The sequence below is a fragment of the Adiantum capillus-veneris genome, chromosome 10 (assembly GCF_014529385.1).
Source record: "Adiantum capillus-veneris isolate H3 chromosome 10, ASM1452938v2, whole genome shotgun sequence".
Lineage (NCBI taxonomy): Eukaryota > Viridiplantae > Streptophyta > Polypodiopsida > Polypodiales > Pteridaceae > Adiantum > Adiantum capillus-veneris.
Window position 1 is genome coordinate 69,182,719 of NC_140940.1, and position 24,068 is coordinate 69,206,786.

Consider the following 24,068-nt stretch of genomic DNA (forward strand, 5'->3'; position numbering starts at 1 on the left):
GAAACTCTCAGCATGAGAGATCATCTTGGCTTATGTGCCAACAAAGGAAAACCTTGTAAATCTGTTCACAAAAGCATTGCCTCGTGAGAAGTTCAAAGCTTTCCGCAAAGCTTTGGGCTTGCTTCCCTTTATGGATTGATTATGTCCTTGGGGCACAGCACTTCCCTATACACACTGTGACAGCACTCGTTCACCGCATCACTCCCATGGGAGATTTTTTACTATATATGTGGTAGTGATGAGTGTGAACACACTTAGAACCACCAGAACACGTGAACCCTCACTAGGAGTTTTTTTCCCCGTGCATTATATATACTCCCATCACTCTAGAGCTAACGTATCTTTCTATTTTCACACTAAGCAATACACTCTCTATTGTGTGCCTTGAGCTTCTTCATCTTTTCCAAGTCATGTGTGCAATCCCTGCAACCCTAAATCCAACGACTAGATCATTGAAAGCGACCTCAGTGTGAAATGCAAATGAGCTCACACCACTCCAATCAAGAGTATCCACAAAATTGATGAAAGTGAGAAAGGCCAGAAAGAATGGAACTGGGCAGCCTATAGAGGAGGGAAAGCAATTATTCGAGATGTCATCACCACACACACACACACACACACACAACCCCCCCCCCCCCCCCCCCCCTAAAAACAAAAAAAAAAAAAGAAATGAGCATGACGTGTTGTCTCTCTCACGTATGAGGATGGTAATATTTACCCCCTTGTAATCTCATGGCTCACATTGTTCAAGAGCTTAGAGCCTTGAAGCATAGTTCAGTTTTCTTTCTGTTTCATGTGTCAAGTATGGCACACCCTTGAAGTGGAACGCACAAGCAAGGATGTATTGATCTAACCTATAGGTCAAGTTTGGCCTCCAAAGGACATTATTATAAACTATAAACCACCTCTCTCTCTCTCTCTCTCTCTCTCTCTCTCTCTCTCTCTCTCTCTCTCTCTCTCTGTGATCCCTTCGACACACCCCACACAACCACAGACACACACACTCCCACACAACACAAGTTTAGTAAACAGACAAAAGAAATTCCATTATCTTTGGAAAAAAAAGTGAATACCTGAGGAAATAACTGTAATTTGTACCAAAATCGACACTGTGGACATTATATAGGCCATAGCCTTGTGACAATGCGACAGTGTCATATGTGGTACCGAGAGGTAAAGTTCGAAGCTCAAGGGTGGAGATAAAAGGGTCACCAGTCAAAGAGGACACATCCCGAGCAAGGCAGACACTAATAGTATCACTCTTTGCAGCCACATACATTTCATAATAACTGTCACCAAGCACTGGGTTAACCATCACTGTAGCATCCACTATAAGGGAAAACTGAGCCATATTGTCCTTGTTGTCGAAATTCCCATAGTGAAAGTATGCTCTAATTATGTAGCCTCGTCCTTCTTGTACAGGGCTTAGCTCATAGCAATTCTTTGGAATTTTCTCTGGAAAATACCTCACAGTCTCGCTGGTAATCCGAACAACGGAATCTTTTACTCTCGCTGTCTTCCCTGTTGTTATGTATCCGTCATCCGTAACCCACGATAGATTCGCATAACTGAGTTTCTCTGAGCCCCCACAGTCTATGCTTATAAACCCTGGTGTTGCCGATTCGTTAAAAATTAACACACGTCAGCCACATGTATAACATGCAATGGGACAGCAAATAAGCCTTTTACACACACACCAAGATGCTTCTCGTCTCCTCTTTGGCTATCTGAGGTTGGCACTATGTTTGCACATGCAACCAAAATCAATCTGTTGATGCATCTTAAACCTTTTAAACACATTTCATCACAGCTTTCTTTACAATAGGTATTGACCTCTGAGGACTTGCAAGCACCGACAATGCACCTTAACTCCTGACATTAGGCACGATCATAGAAAGCCTTACATGATTCAAACACCTTCATAGCACAAAAAGGCTACACTAATATCGGCCTCGGCACAATGAATGGCGATGGAGAGGTGCATTACATATTCTAGTATCTTTTTAAAGGCTGTTAATGGTTTTGATTAGAGTGTATTTATTCAAAAGAGACGTTTTTGCTGTAGCTAAAACAGATTCTCTTCTCTTAGGAATGCGTTCACTTTCAATTAAGGAAGTTGTTTTGAAAAGTCTTTTTTGAAGGCCTCCTACGTCTTTTGGTTTTGCATGCCTGCAAAGTCCTGCCATTATCAAGCCAGTAGCCCTTATGAAAGAGAGTTGACATATTGGCCTTCTGAGTAAACTTGAAACCATCTGCATGGCATGCAGGCATCTACCGATTCAGGACATGAATTAATCGTGTGCCATGTGCACAGAAAAAGTGAATGGTTTCCATTGATTTGTGAGTGTGCGCGCTTGCGCGACGAGGAAGAAGTGTTTGTGTGTGTGTGTGTGGGGGGGGGGGGGGGTGGGGGGGGGGGGGGGGGGGGGGGGGGGGGGGGGGGGGTTGTTCACCTGGTTGGGCTGCTGTTGGAGACATCATAATCAACAAAACCACCAAGCTGAAGGCAGAAGCAAAGAGAATGCATTGATTAGAAAGGCACAAACAATTGAGAGCCATGAGCGCTCCACACATCAACAAATGTAACTTGATTGATTGAGGGGATGTATGCGCTGGTTTCTTCTTTTGCAAGCCCACACAAAAGGGGCTGCAGTGAAGTGGAGGGCGCATCGCCCCTCATCGTCTCCATAAGTAGGCTCTCTCTCTCTCTCTCTCTCTCTCTCTTCTTCTGCCTGTTGCCAACGTGCGTCGACATCGTTTTGATTTGTATTCAGCTAATTGTCAACCCTCCTCAGAACTGAGTCGCGCTCTCTCTCTCTCTCTCTCTCTCTCTCTCTCTGTCCCCCCCTTTTGCCAACGTGCGTCGACATCGTTTTGATTTGTATTCAGCTGATTGTCAACCCTGAGTCCTGCCCATATGCCATTCGCGATGGTGACAAGTCATTTTGATGGCATTGAGCGTGTGCAAGTCGGGCGGGGAAAGCAAGACCGACCACGTGGAGGGGGGCTTGGTGGGGCGGGGGCCGAGGTTGCCCATTGACAAACGTAAAACTCGGCAAGGCGAGGTGCTAGGGAGTGATAGGGCATGCCACAATGGATGCGCATGGATGACTAAGCATGCCACGTCTGACGGGCATCATTTGGGTAGGTGTCTGGGATGACGACTAGACGCATGCCTCGACGGTAGAATGGAGCGCCCATTCAATATCACCTCACTCCCCCTTGGGATTGCCTGTAGAGGAGGATTGTTGACAGTCGGTCCTTAGCACGTGCAAGCCATGGCTAGAGCTTGAATGCCAAGGTCAATGGCGGGTGATAAGACTAGAGGGAAGGTGAAGGGGGCCGCCATGCGGGGTCCTACTCCACTCCCCCCGCTAAGGTTATGCATGGAGGCATCCGTGCAAGTAGGAGCAAGGCACAGTTGCAAGTAACAGGAGGAGGGGACTATTATTGGCATGGGTTGCACATGGCTTTGCTATAATGGTTGACCTCTTAAACCATGTTCACTTTTTCTAGGTGATGACCCATGGGAAGGACCTTGCATTGTAAGGAGGGGAAGCAGACATGCCAAAAAGTGAACATGTGATGCGTTAAGATGCTACCCAATTAGCCTGGGTTTAGGGCAGGGAGCGGGCATGGAATTCTCACCCTTGCTTTTGTCATTGTAGGTCACGACAGAGGTGATGGTGTCTAAGGAGGAGGAGGAGGATCTCTCTCTCTCTCTCTCTCTCTCTCTCTCTCTCTCTCTCTCTCTCTCTCTCTCTCTCTCTCTCTCTCTCTCTCTCTCTCTCTCTCTCTCTCTCTCTCTCTCCTTCTCCTTGTGCATGTTCTATGTGTTTTCACTTCTACTTTTCGGCTTTAGTACCACAAGAACCTTCATGAAATCGCCCTTGTTGGAAAAGGAGCAGGTTTTCTCCTTGTCTTTCTAAGTGCAAGTAGATACCAATTGTCAGCATATTTATTATTCTAACAAGCAAATTATCTATGCTAACTATTACATTTTAGGGAATGTGCCCAAAGCTTTTTTAAAGTATTTTCAATCCTTTGCTAGATACAATATAGTTGAGCAGATTTGTGTTTGATGTGCACAGGCCGATGGAAAGCTCCAAAGGTCATGATCCCCATGCAGGACAAATTCTATACAACTTTGTCAGAGTTCAATGGTGCTTATGGCATTTCCATGGAGGGTTTAGATCCCAAAATGGTATTTACTAGTGGGAGTAGGTCATTGATGCCGAATGGTTCAGTGTGTTCAAATAAGCAAAGGATCCTAGATAGTACCACATGAAATGCAACACCATATGCACCGGCATGCACTACAATGTATACCATAAGGGTCGAGCCAACATGGAAACTGCTCTGCATTTGCAAAGGGTTTCTTAAAAGAATTCAGCCCTGTCATGATTGCAAATGGGGCAGCCATTAGGTTCAATTACGTCGAGTTTGTTGTGCAGTACTGGTAGGATATTCGAGAGAAGCGCTATTGTGAGGGCCATGTTATCAAGCGGAGAGTACACAATCTCCTGTTTCCAGATTTAAAAATTGAGGATGAGTCTGTTGAAATCTAAGAGGAGAACGTGGTCTTCGTAGGTACAAGCACTACCAAGGCCACACCTTTGTCTTATCAAAATATTCGAAAGGGGATGGAAACTTCTTCATTTTGTGGGTCGGAGAAGTGGCAACACCTGAAGGCAACTATCCTTCATTTGAAAACACAAGTACATTATGATAAAATGTGCAAGAGGTCCTGGAGTTTGCAAGGGCTTTGAATGCCAAAAATGCAAAGGTCACTCCAATTGTCACGGGCATGAGACAAAGGTTGCAAGTAGCTGAGAAGGAGTTGCAAACTCTATTGCAAAGTAATGATGCGGATGCACAACAAAAGATGGAGCTTGAAGTCACAATAGACACAATGAAAGACACCATAGAGTCTTTGGGGTTTCCTCATAGTGAAGACGAGCCCATTGATAGTGACATAGATTTAACATGTCAATTGGTAAGTGTCCATAATTTTCATATGTTGCACTTTTGTTTGGTACATGTGCTTAGGTAACTCATGTACTAACCATGCTCTTTTTTTCTTTGTTTTGTTGGATGAGATGGACATTGCAAAATCCAAAGTAAAAACCTTTGAAAGTCAACTTGATCTTCTGATCATGGAGTCTAAGCTACAGGGTTTATTTTTCCAGACTTCCCTCATTAATCTAGCCCTTTCTAGCTTTATGAAGGATAGAGAGGTACAAGACATCGTTGGAACAAACATGTGTATTGGTTGTGGTCTGCCCCTTGAAGTACAACTAATTCTTGCAATGGTCAAGCTACCTTGTGAGCATAACTATCGCCTTCTATGCTTTGCTACTACATGCTCCCTTGGGACTAAATGTAGGGCTCCCACTTGCAAGAGAAGCATACCTATTGAATGGTTGTGCAACCTTGCAATGCAAAGACATCCAATCACACCAAAAGTTGGTCAGATAATCAATTATAAGCTAGCATACCTAGCATACTAGGTATGCTAATTAGCATATTGGGTTGTCTAGCTAGTACAAACTAGCATATTGGGTTTGCTATCACCATACTGGGTTGTCTAGTTAATGCATTACATCCGCTTGTTAGAATATTAGGTGTGCTAATTAGCATACTAGGCTGGTTAGATAGTGCATTGATCTACTAGTTAGCATATTGGGTATGATTATTAGCAAACTGGGTATGCTATCTAGCATACTTGATATGCTAGTTAGCATATTGGGTTGGTTAACAAGTACATTGGATATGCTAGTAAGCATAAGGGTATGCTATCTAGCATATTGTGATTATTAGCAAATTGGGTATGCTACCTAGCATACTTGATATGCTAGTTAGCATATTGGGCTCGTTAACTAGTACATTGGATATGCTAGTAAGCACGAGGGTATGCTAGTTAGCATATTGGGTATGATTATTAGCAAACTGGGTATGCTACCTAGCATACTTGATATGCTAGTTAACATATTGAGCTGGTTAACTAGTACATTGGATATGCTAGTAAGCATAAGGGTATGCTAGTTAGCATATTGGGTATGCTAACTAACATATTGGATATGCTAGTTAGTATTTTGGATATGCTAATTAGCATATTGGGATGGTTAGATAGTGCACTGAATCTGCTAGTTAGCATGTTGTGATGCTAATTAGCAAATTGGTTATGCTACCTAGTATACTTGGTATGCTTCTTAGCATACTTGATATGCTAGTTAGCATAATGGGTTGTCTAGTTAGCATAATGGGTTTCCTAGTTAGTACACTGGGACTGCAAGTTAGCCCTGTGGGTATGCTAGTTAGCATACTCGTTTGGCTAGTTAGTACACTAGGACTGCAAGTCAGCATTTTGGGTATGCTAGTTAGCATACCGGGTATGCTAATTAGCAAACTGGTATGCTTGCTAGCATACAGGGTATTCAAGTTGGCATAAAGTTATACTAACTTGGATATGATCTAGCAATACAACATATTCAATTATATGCTAACTAGCACACTTTGTATGCTATTTAACATATAGAGGATGATAGTTAGCATTCATGGAATGCTAACTATCATGGTTATCATTCATGGTATGTTAAGCCACATAAATAGCTAGCATATTAAACTTATCATATAGCATACATGGCATGCTTATATAGCTTGTAATCAAAATTGTTTTAGGCCTCTCAAAGCCCTGCCATGAGATGGGTAGCGTGCATGACACCAAAGATAAGGGAAAGGCTAAAAATGAGAACCCTTCGACTGAGAAGGGTGGTCAATTGGATTCAATGAATGAAAGGAGTGGATGTTGGCTCCCATCAAGTGCATCATGATTTTGGTAATGTAAGCATGAAAACTATAGAGGAAGGCGGTGATGTGAGTATTAAGATGGTAGAGCATGATCAGATGTTGGCCATGCTTGTTGTAATTAAAGCAGTAAAAACTTCTCATCAGCCAGTGACTAGTGCCTCACGAGAAACATTGAAGATTGACAGCAGAGAGGACACACAAGAAGTTGGTGATAACGACCCTCTCCAGGGTTTTTTGTAAAAAGTTAAGCTAAAGAGAAGAGTTGGCTCTGAAGATATACCTAAAACCTGCAAGCAACATCTATGGCTCCCCAAAGAAGATGGATGACAAAGCGGATAGCACCAAAGGTCAAAAGAAAGTCAGTCACTCAAGAGCTTGCAAAAAAAAATGTTAAACCTTTCCTATTCTACCCAAATTCTATATTGTAAGAAAGCAAGTGTTAATGTGCATTTCTTATGCCTTTACTTAGTGTTCCCATACCTGTTGTGCCCTTCACTATTTTGGCTATGTCATTCTGAAAACCTATTTTGCATAGGGCCTCTTGTGGCTCGCACGTAAATTTTTTTATTTAATGAAAAGGTCTTTTTGCGCAAATATGTTGAGCAATATATTTTGCTGCTCCTTTATAAAATCTTTACCTGATATCATTGTTTCACTACAAAGGAAGGAAAAAAATATATAAATGGCCTTGCCTAATATAAATGTAGCCATGCAATGGCAAAAAGTATGGAAATGGCGAGTTGCCAAAGCCAGACAGCTAAGAAAACAAAAAACGGAGATTGAAAAGTGGCTTGAACGCTATTCATAGCATGCCCGTAGAATTCATGAGTACCTCAATTATGTTTGCCCAATTGGAGAGATCATATATGCTAAATGGTATCCTCTACTAAATCCAGCATGGGTGCCTAAGCGATTGTATGATGAAAAGCGAGATCTTTTACTTGGTCTCAATGGACTTTAGGTAAGGGTTGTAGAGACTCACTATGGCAAACAGCCCCTTGCATATGCAGTTGAAATAAAAAAATAAAATGTAAAGGATAGGTAGCTTGAGTTTTGTCACAAGGATAACCACCGTTTTTTTAATTGATGCCTTCAGTTATTCACTGTGTATATATGGAGCACAAGAATGCATCATAAACTCATGAAAATTTGCAGGACTATTTTAAATCATAGGTGCCAAAGATTGCCGGTTTTTTCTCTCAAGAGAAATGCACATTGCAACCCTAGTAGGTCTTCAATAAACCCTTGTTTTTGAAAGACTAGGACTTTTTTTGGAGGGGAAATCATACGTATAGCATCCAAAACACGCTTATAATTAGTGACAGCTTCTACAAGGTGTTTCAAAAGCTTGCTGGTTTTTTCTCTCAAGAGCAATGCACGTTGCAACCCTGGTAGGTCTTCAATAAACCCTTGTTTTTGAAAGACTATGACTTTTTTTGGAGGGGAAATTGTGCGTACAGCATCCAAAACACGCTTATAATTGGTGACAACTTCTACAAGGTGTTTCAAAACTGAGAACAAGCTTGGCTTATTGCTCCCCTGAGAAGAGAGAAAAAATTATTATAGGAACTTTGAAGCCATGGCTTTTTCTTTAGCTGCAAAGGGCTAGATATGTTGTTGATAATGTGTTTGATATGGGTTCTGATGCCTTTTATTACGTAGTCATCAACAAATTGCATCAAATCAAAAGCAATGTGTTGGAGGCTGAAAGACGAGCCGAGCTGCATCGCCAATAGATGGAAGATAACCTAGAAGAAGAGAGAAATGAGAAAGCTAGGCTAGAGAGGGAAAGAAAATAAAAGGAGCATCATAGAGCACACCAAGGCCAATAGAGTAGACCAAGAGCAGCATAGCATACCAAAAGCAAAGAGCCCATTCACTACAAGCACCCTCGACCCTGGCATGAAAAGTAGAAAGTAAGGTCTCTTTATTTCTAAACTCTGCAACAACATTACTTTTGTACAATTGACTCTCTCTCTCTCTCTCTCTCTCTCTCTCTCTCTCTCTCTCTCTCTCTCTCTCTCTCTCTCCACGCGGGTGTACTTTGGGAATGCGGAGTAGGCAATGTGGACATACTTCCTCAATGCATAATGAGCTTGAAAGCACCAACGTGGCCGTCACCAAGCTGGAGGTAATCAGTTGCAGTTTTCGTTAATGCATGCAAGCTCTTTCCTCACTCTACAACCCCTTTTTATTTGTAGCCTTCGACTTGCAATTTGCACTACGTGGAAAGGCTCCTCCTTTTGCTATATTGTGTTTATGTAGATAACACTAAAAACTTTGTTCTTTTAGTACTCATGTGTGGTAGAATGATAGCTCAAAGTCTTATAGTCTAGAGGAGCATGCCTTATAGTTTAAGATTGATTGGATACTCATAGGTGTGTATGTGTGAATAAAATATTCTATAACCTAAGTGTGGCATATTGAGAGTATGAATTCTCTTAAGATAGCCTCTTTATCACGCAAGTGTGTTAGTTTGACTATTCTCCTTCCCTATCGATTGTGACATCTTAAAATTAAGATCCATTGGATAGAGTATGAGGATAAGATAAACGAAACCCCTAACTTCTAGCCCCTAAGTGTGGTAAATTGATGATCCAAATTCTCTTTGGAGTATCAAAGTTTGATTAAGAGTGTGGGATTATCTCAATTTCCTCTTGAGTAGCATGCCTTCAGTTTGGCTATGAGTTTGGATATTTGAATTCCCTCTCGAATAAAAGGTTGATTTCAAGACTCATAGGATAGATATGCAAGGTCTCTTGGGACTGTTTCTATGATGCTCACATCGTCTCCTCATGAGCTTGGCACTCACTTCATGAGGTAAAATTTATCAAACCCAATACAACTTTTATATTTTTTGGATTGTTCTAGGCTTTTAAGTTCAACCCCTAGTGGCATGATCTAGAGAACACCCAGGTGTAGTAGATTATTGTCAAGGATAGTAGGCTAGTTATTGCTATTGGAAATAGGGTTGTAGGGAAACACACACAGCTTGGAGAAGACGAAGGAAGGTCAAGGCACACAATAGAGAGTATTTATTGCTTAGTGCACAATGAAAGATAAGTTATCCCTAGAGTGATGGGCGTATATACAAGCACGGGGGGGGGGGGAGGGAAACCTCCTAGTGAGGGAAAAAATGCCCAGGAAGTCTTAATTGTGTTCACACACATCACTACCACATGTGTATGGTAACAAATCCCCCCTGGGAGTGATGCACTAAACAAGAGTTGGCACATAGAGTAGAGGGAAGTGCCATGCCCTTAGGACATGATCAATCCACAAAGGGGAGTAAGCCCAATGCTCTGTGGAAAGCTTCAAACTTTTCATGAGACAATGCCTTTGTGAAAAGATATGCAAGGTTGTCCTGTGTTGGCACATAAGCCAAGCCGATCTCTCTTGCTGAGAGTCTCTCTCTGACATGGTGTTAATGCACCTCAATGTGATTTTTGCGAGAATGGAAAACTGGGTTCCTTGCAACTGCCAATGTGCTCTGAATGTTAGTGTACATGATGATTGAAGTGTCCTATCCAACACCCAAATCAGCCATAATGCGTCTAAGCCATACACACTCAATCGTAGTTGTGAAGAATGCTATGTACTCAGCCTCACAACTGGAAGTGGCCATAGTAGGTTGCTTCTGACATAGTGTTAATGCACCTCAATGTGATTTTTGCGAGAATGGAAAACTGGGTTCCTTGCAACTGCCAATGTGCTCTAAATGTTAGTGTACATGATGATTGAAGTGTCCTATCCAACACCCAAATCAGCCAAAATGCGTCTAAGCCATACACACTCAATCGTAGTTGTGAAGAATGCTATGTACTCAGCCTCACAAGTGGAAGTGGCCATAGTAGGTTGCTTCTTTCTCAAACACGATATGCATGAACTGTAGAGCATGAAATAGAGTATGAAACAAAAACCACTCATGGACACTCACGTGTCATAACAACCATACCAATCTGAGTTTGCAAAAGCATGTAAATCTGGCGACAATAAACTCCCCTTGGGATAAAACAAGCCAAGATGCAAAGTGCCACTCAAGTGTAGTGAAAAATCCTCTTGACAGCCTGCCAATGCTTAAACCCTGGGTTATGCATAAATTTGATGACCTGTGAGACTGCAAAATAAAAGTCCGGCCTTGTATTGCATACATTAATAAGGCATCCAACAACAATTTTCTAAGAGTGACATTGATAGGATCACCAACATCATGAAGACTCAACTTCAAACATGTTTCCATGGGAGTGGCAATAGGCTTGCAGTCCTCAACTCCAAAATTACATAGCAATGTCTCTATGTAACGTGTTGAAAGCCCCAGATATTTCATCTTGAAAGTACCATTCAAATCAGCCTTAAATTTTGAAATATGTGTCTCATTCAGACCAATGATTAGCAAATCATCCACATATAGAACAACAATGAGATGTACATCACCCTCATGCTTTACATACAAAGTGCCTTTGTTGGACTGTTATATGAAAGCCTCGTTTGACTAAATGAGTGTTAGCTTTCTCATACCAAGCATGAAGAGACTGCTTCAGACTGCTTCAACTCATAAAAATATTTCTTACATTTGCACACTTTATTATCTTGTCCTTTCTTGAGACAAAATCGTGAGGCTACGTTACATAAACTTCCTCAAATATGTCACCATTCAAGAAAGGAGTAACAGTGTCTTATTGACATACATCCCAACCAAAATGAGCTAACAATGCACATAGAAAATGCACATTAGTCATACGACAAGTGGGAGAAAAAGTCTTCTCATAATCTAAGCCTTTCTACTATGCATAACTCTTTGCAACAAGTCGAGGCTTGTAGCAATCAATCTCACCATCCGGCTTGCATTTCAGCTTGTAAACCCATTTCATACCAATGGGCTTTTAGCCAGGAGGTAGATCACATAAAGTTCATGTGTCATTTTCTATAAGTGCATCATATTCTGATTGCATGGCAGCCAACGAACTTTTTGAATTCTTTGCTTGATCAAAAGATAGAGGTTCCTCTACATCGCATAAGCTAGAAATAGCCAAAGCATAACAATATAATGCACAAGATGCATGGCGAGAACCTGAACAAGTACGACTAGACAAAGATGCATCCAGTTTTTCTATCATGCGAAGTATGCACCAATCATTTTTACATACCTCTATCATTCTCAGCCCTTTCCACATTAAGTATATTATGTACATCTACATCAGAAATAGGTTGATCCATAGCATTGTTTGAAACCCCCATAGGTTGTATGTTTGCCTCATTGGATGAGAATTTACAACAACTAACATACATGCATCATGGACAAAGGGATCATAAGTGCACTCTCCACTAGAAGCCCATTCTACACCTACATCAACATCACAATCTCCTTCCACAGAAGACTCTACGATAGTTGTACTTGTAGTGGAATCAGCCTCTTTCTTTTTAGCCTCTTTTGCCATCAACTTAAGATGTTGACCCCAATTAATAGAAGCTGGTAAAGGCCCAAGCCTTATGAAGACAGAACAAAGACAAATATGAAGAAGCAGTAAAGATTGGAGTCACATTTTTTACATTTCGTAGAATTGCCATGTATTGTAAATTTTTGATTTATTTCAAGCCAGTGTAATGTTTGTGATGGGTTATTACAAGCTCAATGAGAGTTCTAAGCTTTAAAGAATAGGTCAGTTAGTATGCGTAGGTTGCAGATTCAGTAAGTTGTGGAGAACTAAAGTCCTTGGGTGCTCAAACATTGCATATTTTTACCCTATGGCTTTGAGCTTCTCCTTGCTCATGTGACTTGATCACCTAATCAATGCTTAATTCTCTTTCACTATGCCTCTCTCATACTCTCTTGTGATTGTTAATGATGTTTGATTAGCTTGATCTTAATCAATTAGTGATTAATCTCGCTCTAATATTGTGTGATTTTCCTCTATTCTTTGTGTGTGCATGTAGGTTTGATTGGAGCGTAGATGCTCAATGGATCTATGAATGTGCGCTTGTGATTAGTGTGTTGCATGATGGGATTAGTGATGTCTGCATTGTTGAAATTGTTAGTGTGTGTGATTGAATTGATTTGAGGTGAAGAGAAGTGGATGTGGAGATTGCAAATCTTTGTGGCTTAGCTCCTCCATAGGCCGAGAAGCTCACCTCATAGAGTCATCATTTGTGCTGCCATGATTAGCTCACTAATCGTGTGAGTGTTTTCATGTCGTAGCGGGGTAGCTCATCACTCCGGATTAATAGTTCTTGTTGGTCATTGGAGCTATGCTGCAATGGTAACCCACAACATTTGGCGTCGTTGTCGGGGAGCGATGGCCTATGCTAGTGTAATTATGGCATAAATGGATAGGTTTCCGCACTAATTTTTTCACTAATTTCACTTGTGTGTTTGTTGTTTTGTGGATTTTGGATGTGTGTGCATAAGTCAATGTGTTCAATCTCCCCTAATTTGTTACCAAATCTTGCTAATCGTGTATCTACACATTGTAATTTCACACTAATCCCTTGCTAGTTTTACTAATTTTTGCTAACTTACACACTAATTTTCTACTAATTGGACTAAGATTTTTGCTTACACTTTGATATTTGCCTAATCAGAGGCTTGGGTTGCATTCTAACAATGCCAGTTTGTGCTAATCACATGATAATTTGGTGATTTTGGAATGCAAAATTAGGACTTTGGAGCTTCGACGAGATTGGGCTACACATTGCGTAAGATTTTTGCTTACACTTGATATTTGCCTAATCAGAGGCTTGGGTTGCATTCTAACAATGCCAGTTTGTGCTAATCACATGATAATTTGGTGATTTTGGAATGCAAAATTAGGACTTTGGAGCTTCGACGAGATTGGGCTACACATTGCGTAATCGGCAATCGGATGGTACCATTGAATTCAAGATTTGTGCGGTATGCCGAGCCATTGTCAATTTGATGATTTTTAGCTTTTGATTTTGTGCATTTGCATGCCGTCGTAATGCCAATTTTTTCTAGAATCGAATGTGCAAAATAGATGGTTTCATGTGCTAATGTGCATTGCTAATCCGCTAATTGCATGCATGGATGGTCAATTGCAATTGTATGCACTAAAATCAAGTGTGTGTGCACTCTAATTGTTTGTGTGTATGCTTAATTTTAGTTTGTGTATTCAATTTGTAATTTTGACATGTTTAACACGTGTGTGTGCATCTAAAAGTTGGTAAAAATAATCAATTATTAGTGTGTGTGTGTGTTTTTTGTGTGCGTGCGTCTAATTGAGTTTTGATTTGGCTGCACCATTTCTCTATGTGTGGAGAATTTAAAAAAAAAACGGGTATTTTTTGGATAAGTTTTGTAAATATTTAGTAATTTTTTGCATTAATTTTTAATTAATTTTTTGTGATCTTGACGAGTTGTTTAGGGTCCGTATTTACGGCATGATTTTGAGTGCTTTTGTGCCCTCATTGGTCGAGTTTTGTGTAATGGAAATTGCCTATGAACTTTGCGAATATCAGAATTAAGACATTTAGAGTGAGCATTTTTGTAAGATCACTTTGAGAACATATAGCGTGAACTTGATAGTAGCAACATAAACATAGTACTTAATTAACTTTGGCATGAACAATACTTTTGCAAGAGAGAGAGTATTAGAGAACATGATAATAGTTGAGGACCGGATTTACTTGGAGCCGATCTCCCCTCCAAAAGGCGTTTGTATTATAGATTCTCCCATCAAGAGAGACTTGGTACAATAAAATCTTTGAGTCCCTTGTGACCTTAGTGATGCTATGAATATGAAAAGCTTCATGCATTACGAGCATAACATAAACTTTGCAAAAATCATTAACTATCCCAAGCTTCAGTCCCAAGGTCTCAAACACCTTTGAAGGTGGAGAGAGCTAGTGGGGAATGAGGGTAGGGAAGAGGAAGAAGAACCATGCATAGGAGAAAGAAATAGTTCTTCACTTATCATCATTCTTCTTAGCAATAGCATAATAGCATAGTAATGAAGATGAAGAAGATGGAAAGCTTAAGCATTGAAGCATGGCTCTTGGTTGGATTTGCATTCCATAGCCAAGAGTGTTGGTATAGGCTCTCAACTTCTCAACAAGCTTGGAGAAGGAGATGGAGCTCTTGCACTTTGCACTCCACACAATGAGAGAATGTGTGTGTGTGTGTGTGTGGGAGAGTATACCCCCTCTCAAGCTTGGTCTCTCTCTCTCTCTCTCTCTCTCTCTCTCTCTCTCTCTCTCTCTCTCTCTCTCTCTCTCTCTCTCTCTCTCTCTCTCTCTTTCTCTCGTATTATTTAATTATATCATTTGGACATGTGTCCTCTTTTTCTTCTTTGAGAGAAAGAACTTAATTATTTATTTTTATGCATCTAAATTTTCATTGGACCCCTTTAAAGCCTATCCAATAGGATTCAAGAACATCATGAGCGCCACGTGTGGAGGATTTTGACATGTGTCTTTTATGATTCTTAAGTCATTTGGTTTGAATTGAACACTTCAAGCACTTAGTCAATTAAGCATGGAAACCATTTATGCCTTTGAGAATTTATCTTTGAATTGAATACTTCAAGAACCTTAGTCATTTAAGCATGAGAATCACCTCAAGCTTGGGTAGGGTTCCCACGAACACTTAGCAAGCCGACAAGCACCTCATGCTTGGGTAGGATTCCCACCTCAAGGGTCAGCACTAGCTTGCCTAAGGTCAAAGGACTTTTTAACACTAACTTTTGGGGGTCTTTAATGAAGCTAACCCTAAGGTCCTTTAAGCTCCATTAGATGCACGTTGCTCTTTGATAGACTACCTCCTTTTGGACCCCTATTGATATGTAACCATCTCTCCTCTTAGTCCCTTGCTCATGTAAATCTAGAAGCACTTATTGCACATTGCTCTTTGGTAGGCCGTCTCCTTTTGGACCCCTATTGAGATGCAACCATTTCTCCTTTTGGTCCCCTGTTGAGATAGGTCTAGAAGCACATATCTATATCCTAACTCTTGTTTCCCTTTTATCTTCCCATATTAAGTGATCAATTTAATATGAGAAAATTATTTGGTAAAGTTAGATATTATGTTTTATGACATTACCTCTCTATTGAAATCATAGTCGTCCTCGACTATGAGGTAGAGAAGATAAATCATAGTCATTAGTCCATGTTTCTTATAGAGGATCCCTTTTTTCCCTATGACATCATTCCAAAATGGATAACTAATCCATTTGGTGCTCAGGAGACTTAGCTGCCGCAAGCATGTCTGCTCTTTAGTCCATATCATACTTCTACACTAGAGTGAAAAGTTCTACTTGGTGTTTAGGAGACGTCGTCACCACAAACATGATGCTAAGTACACACACTTTTTAAATTTTATGCACAATAAAAGAAACAGAATGAGTCTTATAAGACAAAAACATTGTTCATTTAAAATGCATTTTCATTTGCTTACTCTAGTGTAGCATTGTAAGCATTGACAAGGTTCATATTATCCTTAAGCTAGGTTCCTTTCATCCATTTAGCTTATTTAAAAGGATAATTATTAAACTCAACAAGATATCATTGGATTATGTTACCGTTTCTCAGTACCTTGTCTTCGTGTCAAAGAATTGATTCGGCCTGCAACACCTCTTCTGGATCTTCGATCTCTGGCGGGTCCTCCATTATTGGTTCTTTTGGTGTCTCTCCTTTGTAAGGCTTGAGTAGGCTCACATGGTTAGCATTGTGAATGATCCAATGGTTGGGAAACTTTAACTAATAAGCCATCTCATTGATTGGCTTAAGAATTTTAAAAGAAAGGACAATACTATCTTTTTGCTAGTTTAACATTATACTCTTGGTGGCTCGTAGAATTCTTGCTCGTAGTATGCCTTATATGAGCCTTGAGAAACTTTAGCAAGACCCAATCATTTATCTTAAAGGCTAAGGCTCATCTGTGATTATTAGCAGCATCCCTTTTTGCCTTTGCTATGAGATGGATATAACCTTTTTAATCTTTGAAAAAGATTCTTGTAAGTCTCGGCTATATTCGTCAGCAGCGAAGATCTTCCCATATACTTTAAGTAGTAAGGGACTTTTGGATCTTGCTTCTTTAACCTCGGAAGGTGTTTTCCCCATAGAAGTATGTGAAATGTCATTGTACGTATACTCTATAAGAGGTAGGTACTTCTCTCATTGAGAACGTTGATCTACTTCCATGATATAGGCTTTTTGTAGATTCAAGAATCGTTAGATTATTTATTTCACTTTGGTCATCCGTTTGTGGATGATAGGCCGAAAGAGAAATTTAATGTACTTCCTAGATTCTCAAAGAGACTCTTCTAGAAATTATTGGCCATTCTAGGATCTTTGTCTAACACTATGGATGTTGGAAAGCCATGATACTTGAAAATTTAAGATCTAAAGAGGGTTGCCGTTTGATGTGCGTTGATAGTTATGTTGACAGGCATAGAGTGTGTTTTCTTGCTAAGCTTGTCGACTGAAACAATCTAAGTTGCTTCCCTCGATCAAATTTCAATTTTTGGTATACCACGCATTTTGAAACATACTCTCGTATGTTTACTTTTCATGGTAGAGAAACAAAAATACATTTCTACTCCTCAAAGAGTAGATTATGGAATCCTTCTATTCCTTGCATAATGAGAAGCATGGGATTCATACATGACTTTCTTATTGTATGGGTGAGTCACGCATAGCTTATTGCCGTTTGGAAGATAACAATCCTTTAAGATGAATAGTTCTTTTTTCTTCCCCAATGCAAAGTCTATAATTATGTACTTAAAGTCCTGGTCAATAGCATACTCATCTATCATGAAAGACAGATCATTGTGAGTTGCTATAGACATCAGATCTAGCCTTGGCCATCGTGAAAGTGCATCAAACACTTGATTGTGCTTGCCAGCAACGTGAGCAATATGAAATTTAAATTGCGAAAGAAAATTTTCCCACCTCATTTGTTTGTTGGAGAGCTTGGTTTGCATCATGAATTTCTTGAGGCTTTGTGACCCATTCGTAAGATGAATGGAGCCCCCAAGAGATAGTGCTTCCTCGTGTCTAGGGCATGTAGAATAGCTAAAAGCTCTTTTTCGTATATGCCCAAGACCCGTTCATCGGCATTGAGACTTCGATTCTCATATGCTATGGAATGCCCTTCTTGAAGCAAAACTGCTTCAAGGAAATCACCACAAGCATCACATTAGACTTCAAATGGCTTTGAGAAATCCGGAAGCATGAGGGCTGGTTGGGAGGTAAGCTTCTCTTTGAGCTTGTCAAAAGCATTTTGTTCTTTAGCAGTCCATGAGTACTTAACATTCTTCCTTGTTAAGTCATGCAACGGAATCAGATACTCCTCCGTGGGGGCACTAGAAGATGAAGAGGGGGAATGGGAACACACTAAAAAACACACACAGATGCCTCTCTATAGCCCAAGGTACTTATCACACCCCCATCCACTAGAAATCACCATCAAAACTTTACAATTTTGTAAGCAAATCATCCCTTTTGCACATATAAATGCACACACACTTTACAAGATCACCAAAAAACAATCACTCCAATTTTGCCCACTCCCAACACTTCCACAACATGACACCTCTCTCTCTCTCTTTCTCTCTCACACACAGAGACGGCCCGGGGGCACACATCTCTCACACACACTAGCACCACACACTTGAGTAGAGCAAAGAAGAAAAGGGGGAAGGGGGGAAAAGAGGTCTCAAAACTTGCAATGATTAGCTTTTTCTTGGACAAGACACTATATACAACCACCATATACGCTGCTACACAAGAGGGGCACACCACCCTCAACTTAGCTCTGTTGGTACGCACCTTAATGAGCAAAAAAATTACCTCCTCCATGGCCTCTGTTGGATTCTTCCCTGTGGAGCTCTCCGGATTGAGAGCTTTGAAAGGCCCTTCCTCATTCAAAATCCAAAAATGTTGCCCTCATAGGCCATCATCTTTTTTTCGCCATTTTTTCATTTTTATCGAACACTCTTTTTTTAAAGACCACTCTTTTTTTAGATACATGCACAAGAATTGCACCTCCTTTTTGGCTAGCTTGCACCTTAACACTCCACAACTCCATCTCAAAAATTTAGAAACAATTCCCTTTTTTTTTTTCCTTCCCAACTTCCATCTCTTGCTATTTGGTTCACAACGGCCCAATGATCGAGCCGTAAAAACCCGGTGAAACTTGCCTTAATTGGCTCCACTCCATGAGCATCCCACCACGTTTCAACTTTGTCGAGCCCACAAATCGAGGCCACCAAAATTGTCTAAAATCATCTGGCACCACTCTACCAGCATTTAACACCAACTTTAGGCTTCAATAATTCCACGATCTAGACTCCAATTGACATGCCATCGATTCCTATGGCCTTCACATACCGCATAGATCTCCTAAAAACCATGGCAAGGTTGAGAAAATCCAAATGGCACACCTATGGAGGCAGTGAAACTGCCATAGAACTGGCCATTGGTGAAACTTCAAGTGGTCATATCTTGGTCATTTGGACTCCAATTGCAGATCCAAAAAGACCGACATGCATCGTAAGACGAGCACTTTAGATCAATGCATTCACTTCAGCTCTGGCCTCCCATTTTCAACCATCCAATCCGGTATGGATCTCAAAGTGCACACCATAGCTCTGTTTGAGAATCGTCTAGACCAACGTGTAGACCACACCGATGGCCACCTCTAGAGCTCCCATTTTTGCACTTTGCACACTTCAACCATCCACTTCTAACATACACCATAACAAAGCATTTTGGCCCTGATAACCATATAAATCATACATAATCGTTGTTTCTTGCCTGCTCTTGATCTTTCGAGCTGCTCATTCACTTTTCCCTTGAGAACCCACACAACCCTGCATTGCACTCTTTGTAGCACTGAGCAGCTTTAGCTGCATCAACGTGATACGAAAAGCTCGTTTTATGTATATACGTGACCATAAACACCACCATGTGCATAAATCATTGTACTAAACATGATGCAACAAGTATGGAGAATCCTTGTAAACATCCAAAAAATTCCATACATGCTCTCGTACACAAAAAAGCAACTATCAAGAGAGTAGTTACTTAGAAAATGAAGTAGAGAGAGAAAGAGATGATGGCTATGGAGATTAGAGATTCTTACCGCGCTTTAGAAGTGATAACCAACTATCAAAAGGATTTTTTCTTTGCCGTAAGAGAGCAGTGACAAGAGCTACATAGAGGTTTCTTCCACGAAGTCGTTGAAGAGTGGGTACACCGTGAAAAGAGACGAGAAGATAGGAAGCAAGTAGAGCGAGAGTGTTCTTCTTTTTCTTCTTCCCATGCACAAGAGATAAGATTATGGAGATGGTGATGAGGAACTTGCATCACTGCGTATAATACATACATATTGCTGTGCAGTAGTACACACAACTAGAGGCACTAAACATTGAGCAATGAGGCTGCTTTTATAGGCTCCCAATTGGTTCGGAGTGCTCTCCAAGGCAAACAGGGTGCCCTCTCTCAACCTGAAATAGCTCGTGCGTTTTGTGAAAAGACTCTAGTCTTTTCTAAAAACATGGCACAAATTTTGGTGGTCAACACTCCCCACTTTCCTTCAATTTTTATAGAAAAACTTTGATTAATTGGATAGTATCTTGGCAACTAGTGTGACCATGACTAAAATGTGCTGCACCGTGATGCCCTGATATAATTACGGCTTTCTTGTAATGTCTCAACATATTTACTTTCGTATTTTATAAAAATAATTCCCGTAGAAATATCGTTTAATCGCGTTCCATCATTGGATGTTTGTTTTTGTATACGACGGTTACTAAAAATATTATTTTTATATTTAGGTCATCCTAAAAAGTATGTTGCTTTCCAAAAATGCCAAAAATCACAAAAAGCTAAAAATAACGTAAAAAGAAAAAAGAAAATCCAAATCAAACCATGGGTTCCCCTTGTCCATCTGAACAAGAAAGCGAACTTGCTTTTCACTAAAAAGAAGCAAAAATCATGAAAAGCTAAAAATAGCGTGAAAAGCGTTCAAAAAACAGATTTGTACCAAATTGAATTATAACTTCCCCAGACTCGTAGATTAAGTATTTGGCCTTGCTTTCTACAAAAAAGCATCAAAATTTTGTACAAATTGAACCAAATGTCCGTTTGACCTACTAGAACATGAAAATGACTTTGCTTACCTCACAACATTGCCAAACAAGCATTTTAAACCAAAAATTCACGAAGTGGACATTGGAATCTATTTTTCTTATATTTAAAAGAGACCCAAAAATTGGGGATCTTGCAATACCTCTCAAGGTCTAGGACATAAGCAGTTAATGATCTTAGGATATCAACGCTCTTGACATCCACAGGGTCACTCAAAGCCATTGCCCAAAGATAGTAGGTCTTTTTTTGATTGGGGAGGTATGCACAAGATAATCCATACAAGAACTCTTTTTGGACCCACTTTGGATGTGAGTTTCACTTGATCGTTTGTAGAGTCCTAAATTTTTTTTTCTTCCATGCTCATGCCTACATCCACCAGAGTCCACACAAATCTTAAGTGTAGCAAACGTAGTCCACCTCCTCCCAACACTGGATTAACTATGGCCAATGCGTGCTTTGTTCTTTTTCTAGAAGGACCATCAGTTTTGAAGAACGCTTTTTTGTATTGGGCTTGGAATTTTGATGGTATCATAGATTCTTGTTCTACCATAATCTTCTCAAGGGCTAGTGCATACTTGTTCTATATCAACTGTTGTCTGTTATTTGATAACCAACATGTTTTAATGTTTTTGAGCATATATGCTCTTCAAAGCTTAGACACTTACAGGGTGCAACAATTGCAACATTAAAGCAACAGAGACATTGTACCATGCCTTTTTTCCAACTCTTTTGTCAATGTCTACATGCATCCAGCTATACACAGCGTAGAGGAGCTTAGCCATGATAGCTTCCTTGGATTCTAGACCCATTGCACGCACCATCCCTTAGCATGTTTGTGTAAGATGTTGCTACATAGCCTGTGTCGTTCAATCTACAATTGGATGGACAATGACACATATAATAAAACGCACTTTTGATGGATATTTTTCTAGGCCTAGGCCATGGAGTAGACCTAGACAAGAAAAACTAAGCAAGAATAATACGTAAACCCCCAACCCAAGCACACCAACAAGGAACTATGGCTGGAGATATGCTGCTAAAATCTCCTGTCCAGGAATGTGCAATGCAGTCTCAGTGTCAAATCGTATCAACCACTATCCACAAACGAAATAATCACTTCACAATTCATCAACACAGAGAGAGAAAGGAATTTAATGTTGTCTTTATTTCAAAAGAGAGAGAAAGAAAGACAAGATGAGCACGAGATTTTGTGTGAATTGTCGTGCAATTTGAATATTGAAAATATTATTTTTACAACATTTTAACAAAACTTATCTTTTGTCTTCAAAAACTTTGTCGAGGCAACTTCGCAGGCTCCAAAAACTTTGAATGAAGATGACTCGAGGCTTACACCCAATAGGGCAGCGCAATCTATAATTGGTTAGTAGATCCAAATACTTGCTCTCTCTCACAACAAAGTCTCCTCTCTCTCTCTCTCTCTCTCTCTATCTCTATCTCTATGTGCAACATTTCAAGTGAATGCCCACATTATCTCTCTTTCTGTCTTCCTTGGCTATGCGAACCCAAATGACAAGAGAGAATCTCTCTCACTTTATCTCTCTCAAATTCTGAGGGAATAGGCTACTCTATTCTCCCACTCTCTCTTTCGATTCCCTACAGAGAGTGAGCACCAAGGCTCTCTCAATTCTCTTGCTACCCATCGCCTTCTCATCCTACATAGAGGCTTCCTTTCTCAACATATGGGCCTTGCAAAAATTGGCTTCTCTCATCGTCCTTCACTCGGCTTGGCAACCAAAAACCGTGCCATCTGCGGCTAACCAACACGGCCTTAGCATCAACATGGCAACAAAATGGCCTCCTTACTCTCCTCATAATGCTCCTTCTTCTTCCAAGGCTTCATACATACACATCCTTTATGAATTTGAACTACATCAAGTCGATTTCTAGCTTGGTCTCTAGTGATTGGTCTTCTCCTTTTCTCTTTGTTTACTCCTGCAAAACATCCCCCATGGCTGATCAAGTGAAAATACCATCATCACATAGCAGATAAATGAATCATTTTTAGTGTAGCATGCCCATGCAAACGCGCTCCCCGAGGAAAAATTCAACAGTGGCGTCCTTTGCAAGGAAAGCACCCTCGGGGAGATTCTCCTCTCTCCTCCTTTATGTTTTTATAGAATTCGGGATGAATTTTTAGCCCATTTGAGCGATGAAGTGGATGAAGACGAGGGCATTTCCCTTGGGGATGTTGCTTTAAGCAAAGTGTATAGGGAGAGTGCAATTCTTGGTGAGTTCATTTGAGATGGCTTTTTACCCAATTTAGTGGATGATGCCACTTGTAATGAATGTCTTCTTGAGGAGGATAATGTTAACCTACCTCTTGTTCTTTCCCACCCACCCACCCTAATTGAGAAGGTGCAATTTGAAGTGGGGTTTACCAGTCCTTTTGACCATATTGATGATGCAATGCAGCCTTGAGAAAGGTGTCATTTGTACCAAAAGTTAAGCCATTGGTCGACACTCATGTCTATGAAGATGATGTTCTTACTGAGGATGTTCTTGATGCTTCCTGTTTTACTTCTTTTGATGTTTCTGATGATGCTCTGGATACCATTGAAAATGTTCTTAAGAAAGAGCAGCTTGATCCTCCACCTATTACTCCCCAATCTAGGGCAAGACCTATTGATCAATGGATTGTCAAATTGACACCCTAAGATGAAGTTGGGGCTGATGCAGCTGATTCCCATTTATTGCAATTTGTTCAAGCTTGTTGGTTTGAAAAGTAAAGGGAAAAACAAAATGAAAAGGAAAACATCAAAACCCGCAGTGGTGGAAAAAAAAATCTCAATTCTTGATGAAAGTAGATGCAATCAACCGCATAAGAGACAAGATAACAAGACGATATCTAGACACAAAAAAATCAGATCAACGAACCAAAACAAAAAATAAATTGGGTAGGCCTCCAATGACAAAAACTGAATGCAAAGCAACATATAAGGAACTAAAACAGACCTTGAAAGAAGTTTGGCCCACGGAGATGGAGTCAAAAAGCGATAAACTAGAAGCAATTAGTATTCCATCTCATTACAAAAAATACACTTTGCAAGATCAATGAATCATTGTTGAGAAAACCTTGCAACAACTAAATGAACTATGAAAATCCTATGGATAAGGCATCGGTTTAACCAAAAAAT

At 40.3% G+C, this 24,068-nt stretch overlaps 1 protein-coding gene across 2 annotated transcripts in view; it reads right to left on the reverse strand.

Annotated features, from left to right (window-relative positions):
- The window catches only part of LOC147449022 (putative LRR receptor-like serine/threonine-protein kinase MEE39), a 151,993-nt gene extending 149,103 nt beyond the window's left edge, over positions 1 to 2,890 (reverse strand). Inside the window, exons 1-2 of one of the 2 annotated variants that reach the window (XM_086521394.1) lie at positions 2,454 to 2,890; positions 1,074 to 1,608 (exon numbers count right to left, since the gene is read on the reverse strand). In XM_086521394.1, coding sequence (XP_086377520.1) covers positions 1,074 to 1,608; positions 2,454 to 2,670 — 752 coding nt within the window. In that variant the 5' untranslated portion in view covers positions 2,671 to 2,890. The remainder of the gene's footprint in view (positions 1 to 1,073; positions 1,609 to 2,453) is intronic. The other variant, XM_086521393.1, reaches the window with a different exon arrangement.
- Positions 2,891 to 24,068: the final 21,178 nt, after the last annotated feature.